At 32.4% G+C, this 8,403-nt stretch overlaps 1 protein-coding gene across 2 annotated transcripts in view; it reads left to right on the top strand.

The window, feature by feature from the left end:
* The window catches only part of LOC117108696, a 30,695-nt gene extending 24,546 nt beyond the window's left edge, over nucleotides 1–6,149 (top strand). The window contains exons 13-15 of one of the 2 annotated variants that reach the window (XM_033250807.1): nucleotides 1,254–1,436; nucleotides 1,834–2,042; nucleotides 2,816–6,149. In XM_033250807.1, the coding sequence (XP_033106698.1) occupies nucleotides 1,254–1,436; nucleotides 1,834–2,042; nucleotides 2,816–3,155 (732 nt within the window). In that variant the 3' untranslated portion in view covers nucleotides 3,156–6,149. The remainder of the gene's footprint in view (nucleotides 1–1,253; nucleotides 1,437–1,833; nucleotides 2,043–2,815) is intronic. The other variant, XM_033250808.1, reaches the window with a different exon arrangement.
* Nucleotides 6,150–8,403: the final 2,254 nt, after the last annotated feature.

Genomic DNA, 8,403 nt, shown 5'->3' on the forward strand with positions numbered 1-8,403 from the left:
GGTAAACCAATCCAATAAACCAGCAACCCCTCCCATAAACCAAACCACCCCTCCCTTTCATCATAAACAAAAATTAAGATGAAATGCTTAAGCACTAGGAGAGTTCTCATTGCACAATTTTTTCTTTTTGTTCTTTACTTATTTTCTCAGTTTATTTTAAAGTGTTGATTACTTTCTCATTTCTGTTCTGTTTGTCAGAAGTTATCCCTTTCCCCTTCCATTATTCTTTTGCATTTTGCTTACCAACTTTTTAACTCTTAACCATAATCTTTTTATTTTGTTGCAGACGTAATATTGTATACCAGCAAAATAAGCCTGCTTAAATCGCAAGTCTATAATACCTCCATATTATAGATTCTATTTTAGAGGCGTACATTAATTAAGTTGCTGTTAGAATTTTTGTTTACATATTAAATTCTTAATTTACATATTAAGTTATTGATTTACATATTAAATTCTTAATTTACATATTTACATATCAAATACCTTATTTACTTATTCAATTCTTAATTTACATACTAAATTTATTTTTCACATTTATTAAAATGTTAGTAATGGAAGAAAATGTTTTTTTTTTTAAGTCTTTTATTTACTTGTATATCAAGTAATCTTTTTATTTAAAAAAAAACAGCTAAAGAACTAAGAAGTGTCAAAGGCATTGTGATTGTATTTTTTCCCATTTTTCTTTAATTTAGTAAAAATTTCAAATAATAGCAGGGAAATATGTAATGATATTTAATGCTTTTTAATTTTTTAGATTAAAGTATAATTCAGAGTCAAAATATTGATTGTACATTTTTTAGGGTTCTATCTGCAAGCTAATACTGTGATTCATAATGAATTACTAGTTGTACAGAAATTTAACAAAAAGATTTAACAAAATAATCAGAAACAGCACAATTAAAAAGAATGAATGTAATATAATAATAATAATAATAATAATGTAAAAGAAATACAATTTTATAACACAAATAGTATCATTATTTTTATTATTTCAAATCATTAGAGGAACTTGCTTACAGCTACAATTTGATATATACACAATAAACATTATTTGTAATTAAAAAAATCCTTACTAAATATATTATCAACATCACTATCACATGACTAATAATCAATGTTGAGTGTCAGTTGCAGTGTTCAAGTGCTATGCCTAGCACTATGTGACCTTTTACCTGCTTTCTGTTGATTGTGATATAGCATTCTACTAACCTATCGTTCTTGTCCCTTTTTTCTCTTCAACCTCTCCACAGGATCTGATGCCGGGTGAAATTTTCCTTGATTACGTCCCTTTCAAAGAGTATAGACCCAATAAGTATTATAGAGGAGGGGGAAATGATAAGTCCAATAATCATGTTCAACCCTCTTCCAATAATCAGGATAGCAAGGTGGATGTGGATGGCCTGTTCAACTGTACTTATGCAGGATGTCCAGCTGTAAGTTTCAACATCTACATTTCTTGTTTTTTAGCTTTACAGTATACATACAGTTAAACTTGCCAAAGTCGATTTTGCCTATCTCAAATAATTTCAAGTCTATATTATTTTACATGCCAAATTGTTGTGTTTTCCATTAATTATCTGTAAGTCGTAATTTTATCTGTCAAACAATTTTTCAATGCCATTTTGGATTTTACCTAGGCAAGTTCAGTTGTATATTAATTATCATTGAAGTTAGTACTATAAAATAAATGTTTTGCAACATATTAAGTAATACATTTGTTTGACACTATTAAGACAAAAATATAATTTTTAGCCAAACTTTTATAATTTTCATAAACAGAAAATTTATTGTACATTTCGTGAATGTTATTCTGCATCTTCTGAATTGTAGTCCTTCAAGTCAAAACAGGCCCTGAATGGACACATACGAGTCCACGGGGGATCCAATAACTCCAGAAACCCAAGAGCTTGCAAGAGGAGTCCATCGCCATTATCAACGACCTCAAGTGATGGCAGCACCGACAGTTCTTACATAGCGCCGGAACCAGTACCAGTACAGGAACCTGTGAAAGAAGAATTTCCATGCAAGATTTGTGGAAAGTAAGTTCTTTATCGCTTTGTTTATTTCATACGAAATGATGGTGATGATAATGATACTTATCAGTTCTGAAGTATAATGTTTGTAAGAACTGATCTTGTGCGTAATGATTCTGATATGTAATAATCATGTGACACAGCATTTGGTGTCTACTGCTTCCAGATTGCTGTAATTTTCGATAAGGAGCTAATTTTAATGTGCATTAGTCTAATTATACTTTCTGTACTATGGCTACTGTATATTTTTATTTTAGGGATGCACAGTCAATGTAGTTCAGTGCACACAACATCAAAAGTCTTATGTACTTTGTTAAATAAATAAAAATCGAAATGGTTTTTCACCGCTACTTTGTGTTTGGCTTAGCCGAGGTTGATGGCTTGTGGGCCTAAGTAATCAACACATAACACTCCAATATCATTTTGGTATGACAATACTCTATCTGCCTTGGGTCGCCACAGAATTTTTATTCTGAAAGTGGGTCGCCACCTAAAAAGAGGTTGACAAGGAGGGATGTAATCAATAACGAATGCTAAACATTATTGTTTGACATTAATACATAAATTTTAATCTTTTGGCTTTATTTTATTGTATGATTTTATGTGGAAGGAATAAATGTTTATTTAAAGTTGTTAGTACAATATATATTTAATGAAATCCACCATTAATATATATGACTGGTTTTGCTTGTGGTTAGGTAAGTGCTAAAAATGCTAGATATATTCCACCCATTTTCAATTATTTGAGATAATGTTTGTGACTTTATTTTATCTCTCAGGGTTTTTTACAAGGTGAAGAGTCGAAGTGCACACATGAAGAGCCATTCAACCAAAGTTAAGCAGAATTCTCAAGCAAAGCAAATCAAGCCAGTTGTAGTACCCGAACCTGTCTACATACCCCCTGCTGAAATCCACAGGAGTGAGGATGAACATGCAAGTCAGAGTGAAGATGATGATGACGACGATGATGATGATGATAATGGTGGTGATGGTGATGATGGTGATGAAGAGGAAGAGGATGATGATGATGACGATGGATATGAGATAGATGGGGGAAGTGTGAGTGAAGCTGGTAGTGTGAGTGAAACAGCAAGTGATGAGGATTACGTTAATATGTAATAAAATGGAAATCCAAATATGGACATATTTTCGTCTTACTCAAGATTTAATCAAAGCATTTGAAATAAAATTTTGAATTTCATTAAGGTATCCTAAAACCAGTTTCCCATGAAGCTAATATGTGGGTGTGTCTTACTACAGTTTATTTTTTAAGAAGATTTAACAACAATGGAGTTTATTATATTCAGTAAAATATTTATATTGAAGTATACAGGAAGAGTTGTTTTTTTGTATAAATGGTTGATGTCTGTGAATTGTCATGTTGATGTAATGAAACTCCATGTGATCATGTAGAAGCGGGAAGGACACAAAGAATAAATAATTAATTTACGTCCGGTGCAATTATTGATTTATATCCTTAATCTGTATTATCAAAACATAATTTTGAGATTGTTTAAATGCTTTTGTGTAATTAGTTTTTATAAGCATTTCTTAATGTTTAATCTGGGGTTCATACACCTATGACTTCCAAAAATGTAGTCACTTGAGCTTTACACGATGTGTGCGAGTCCCCCTACAGCTTGTGCAACGCCCTCCCCCACTGGAAATTTTTGAAGCAAAAAAAATTATGCTCCCGTAGTTAAAAATTACCACATACTGTTTTACCTTATTTTGCCAGCTAGTGCCCCCTCACTCAATCATTGAGTCCTCCCACTTTGCCTTTCTAGTGCCCCCTCACTTAATCATTGAGCCCTCCCACTTCGCCTTTCTAGTGCCCCCTCACTCAATCATTGAGCCCTCCCACTTTGCCTTTCTAGTGCCCCCTCACTCAATAATTGAGCCCTCCCACTTTGCCTTTGTGCTCTTTCCCCGCTAATACTCCTACATATTCTGCTTGCTTTCTTCCTTGTGATTGGTTGTAATGTCGAACGGTGACATTTACATTTATTTGACTTAAAATTTGCACTATGTGTTATGAAATGGTTGCCATATCCAATAGAATATAAATGTAGTGGTTAATATTAGATGTGCAATGGCATACTATGTTGGTGCTTAATACTATAGGTGATTAGTTGTGTATCTCAGTTTTCTGGTTGCTATCTAAATCTTCTGAATTTTCAATCTTGATTCCTTCTTAGAATTTCTGTACGTATTATTGTGTGATCATGTGTGTGTCCTGTTAGTCTATCATATCAATGCAACCATATCTTGATTAACAGTGTGTAAAAGAATCAAGTCAAAGAACAGAGTATGTCTCAAGTAATAACAAATGCATTGAGATTATTAAAAATGAAATATATATGTACAGTATATGGTTTGGATGTCTGCTGCCACCTACAGCTTGAGCAGCATTGGTGCCCTGTCCAATGAGGAATTTATACTTAGTATTTTTGTAGGTCTTTAAATACATGTAAAGTTATTGATTCACCCAGTAGGCTTCAACTTGTGAGATGCCATGTCTGAGGTGTGGGGTTTAGGGCCAAAGAATGTTTTTAATGAGAATAGTATAGTATAGTACAGTTGTATGATATATAAAATATTGCCTTTTTTAATGGAAATAGTTGGAATGTCCAGTAAGTTTTCACTCTGTTCTTCCAGAGATCATGTAGTACCTTCCTTCCCCCCCCCCACACTTTTTGTACATGGCCTGAATTTGTACTTAGAGCATAAAGATTTCTTTGATCATTTGCATGGATATAGAATGGGACAGGGTGGAGAAAAGGAATATAAGGAACATCTAGAAACCAAGAGTTAATAAGAACAAGGATTTTGTATGGGAAATATTATAAATCAACCTAGAGATACTTTTCCATAGAAGAACATGTGATGGTGGAATTTGCATGTACACTTAATAATATAATGACAATGAGAGATAATACAGCCAAAATCAAATAATGACATATGATGTCAAGTCAGTGACGGCACGTCACATAACATGTGCTGTACTTAACATCTTCTGGTAAGATGTCCAATTTAGAAAGAGGATAAAAAGTGGTTAATACCTTGGAAGAAAGAGATGTATTTTTGTAAGATTTTTTTTTAAATAGAGCAACTTGGCAAAAGAATGAGACGGTGTGCAATTGATAATTTAGTTCTTTCATCGTGAGACAATGGACTTATTATTGATTCTTAAGAATTATTGAGAAGAAAATGTTTGATTGTGATAGATTTGTTTGTACCTGAAGGACTGATTAATTTTGCCAACTTGTTGATAATTACCACATAGTCAGATCTGGAATGAAATTTAAAAACATATTTTCCAAATGTAGTTAGAGTAACAACACCTCACAAACGCAAAATTGTCTTTGCAATTTTTTAAAGACTTGCCAAATAACTTCATAGAAACAAGATGATTTATGTGGCAAAATGTCCCTGTAGTATAGGCCTATGGCTTTTTTTTATATACAGTAGGAATACTCTATGTTCCTGTAAATATATGTACAGTCAAGAAATAATCATATTGTAAATAATTTTTAGAAAAGTGGCATGTTTCCGAGCATGTACATTACAGGTTGCATTATAATAGTCAAAGTATTTTAATGAATTCAGAAACAATAATCTAATGGTGGAGAAAAGTGTATTTACTAAACAATAATGACAACCTTTTTGTTGCTAATGAATTTTCTTTGGAATGTTGGTTTACACAATAATGATCTGGACCAAATATAAATACAGATGCATGATGGGAAATTAAATAAATCCCATTTGTTAACATTATATTATTGTGATTACAAATAGTTTATTATTTTTCTGGTTACAATACTTATCAATTATTTTGTTATTTTTTTTTATCGATTTTGAAATCAAATATGTATAAATGTTATTTGTTTGGTGTTGATACATCATGAAAGCAATGTTCTTGATGTTAAAAACGGTTGTAAAGGATTGTTCATTTTGCTATTTGATTTTTTTTTTCACTTAGGAGCACATTCAATCCAGACTCAATCTGTCTTAATGCATATTTTATTTTTTCTAAGTAAATGATCTTGTTTAATTGAGATTACTTTTGATTTATGGCTTACATTTATTAAATGAAACAAATGTTGAAGATGATTTTTGTCTGACTTTTCAATAATTTGTTGTATGGTGTGAAGCATCAGCATTTTGTATTATCTAAATTTACTAGGTATTTACTAGGGTTGGGGAGCGAAGCCCTGAATTCAACTGGCAGTTTAGGGGTTTCAAGGGCTTGTTTATCGATTTTAGAGTCTACTAACACTGTAAAAAAATATAAACAGTATTGAAATTTACTGTTATCACAATTACTACCAGCCATCCAAGGACAAAAATATAATGATGTGTGTCATCTGAACGATTACTGTAGTTGCAAAAGTGACCGGTTTCTGTCATTTAGGACTCCCCAACGTCTTGTGCGAGAACAATTTTCTATAAGCAAGGTCTGTTATGCATGCTTTTGAAAACAATTAAAAGCTATGCACACATTCTTGTTTGACTGGATTGTTCAAATGTTGTATATCGTCGGGGATCAGTAAATGATTTTGTGTTGTCAGGTTTTTACCTTTCTATACAACAATCCATAGAATAGGTAGGTAGACTCGTATCCTGTCATCACTCTTGCAGGCTACCCTGGTACGATGCACTACAAAAATGCTTACCTAAACATATTTCTAAAGTACAGTATGCCTAATTGTAATATATTTTAATTCAAAGTTTATTCAACTATTGTGTTCAGAGTTATTGTTATGCCGTCGGCTGATCATACTTTATGAATACAATATTATTTTAATTAAATACGCTCCACCGTCAAGTAGAATGATTTATTGCTCTATTGTTATCACTATTTATTTAACTTTCACAGCACGTCATTTGGCAAGGATATTATGAACAATTCACAATTCAAATCGGTTAGTCGCTCGGTAAATTGAACCAACATTTATTATTTCGTAAACAATTTCTGAAAGTCATAGTCATAATTCGTTTTTGGTTCGGATTATGGGATTAAAACCAGGGTTCTAATTGAAAAATTCAAGAATACATCGGACTAGCTTTATAGCTCAGGTGGTAGAGCAACTTTGATTTAACTGTCCCGATTTTAGCATTTGTCTTATTTCCCGTCTTGTTTGTAGGTTTCGTATATAAAAAGTAAAAAAAAAAGCTGATATAAGGTGCAAAATATGTAAAATATTAAACTATATTATGAGACCCAGCTATGTTGAGCTCATCTAAATGTTTATAAAACTATGTAGTCTACAAGTGGTTAAAAAAGTTCAGTAACTTAATATAAAATACAACAATACAAATATACTAAAAATTATGACAGTAATTAATTGGATAAACTAACTATATTAGTTAATTAACTATATTTTAAGGCCTAGCTATGTTTAGCTAATATTAAAGCTGTATTTACAAGTTGTTAAAAGAAGTTCACTCAGTAATTTACTAAAAAATACCAACAGCGGTGGCGTCAGAAACTTATGGTCCAAATTGTGCTTTCAGACCACAATCCGCTGCATGTGTTGAGTTGGAAGATATCTGAGCTGCGATGCTTGTTCCTAACACCACTTTAATTAAAACCAGGGTTTTCTAAGTTGCTTCGAAAGATAAAAACGTTGATTGCCACGTTTATTTCATTACCGTACCTTTCACTTTTCGTTCCTGATTCTTAAATTTGTGGATACCAATGATTTCATAGGCTACACATAGGCAAGATACTTATGGCTGACTCGTTGATTACCATCGTGTCGTCCATGCATTTTGTGATGTCCCGATCTGTGTCAAGGTCATTATGTAAGCAACGAACAGATATGGTGTCCACGTGTGGATCCTTGCAAAAGCACCATCAAGGAATTGCTCGCATTTACAAAATCCTATTTTCTGTACATTATTTACCGAGCATTGGAACAATATAATATAATATCGATGTGGATATTATTATTATTATATTTAGGCTCCCGTCAGGAACATATGTGTATCTATTTAATGCAAGGGTTAATTATTTTCTGCATTTTTCAATGTAGAGACCCAAATTTGGAAAAGTTAAACGACACACCGCAGCAGGCCATGCTTTGATGGTCGTGAATTTGATGAAGCCTAGTCATAAATAACAAATTATTATCAATATATAAGAAGAAAGTAAATAGTAGAGTCGAATTGTTCGTGAATTATCATAAGCTAGACGATGTTTATTTACACGAACAAATCGCAGATAGAGAATCGTCACAGCACTATATCTGTCGATTATCTACATACAAGTAACGGACACTATCGATCTGTCCGGCTAGACTCGTGAATTTGATAAAGCTACAAAGTGTTCACGAAGTTATTAAATAAATATTCGAACTCTTTG

The sequence above is a fragment of the Anneissia japonica genome, unplaced genomic scaffold (genome assembly GCF_011630105.1).
Source record: "Anneissia japonica isolate Jap-2015-1 unplaced genomic scaffold, ASM1163010v1 scaffold1587_len1432017_cov164, whole genome shotgun sequence".
Taxonomy (NCBI): domain Eukaryota; kingdom Metazoa; phylum Echinodermata; class Crinoidea; order Comatulida; family Comatulidae; genus Anneissia; species Anneissia japonica.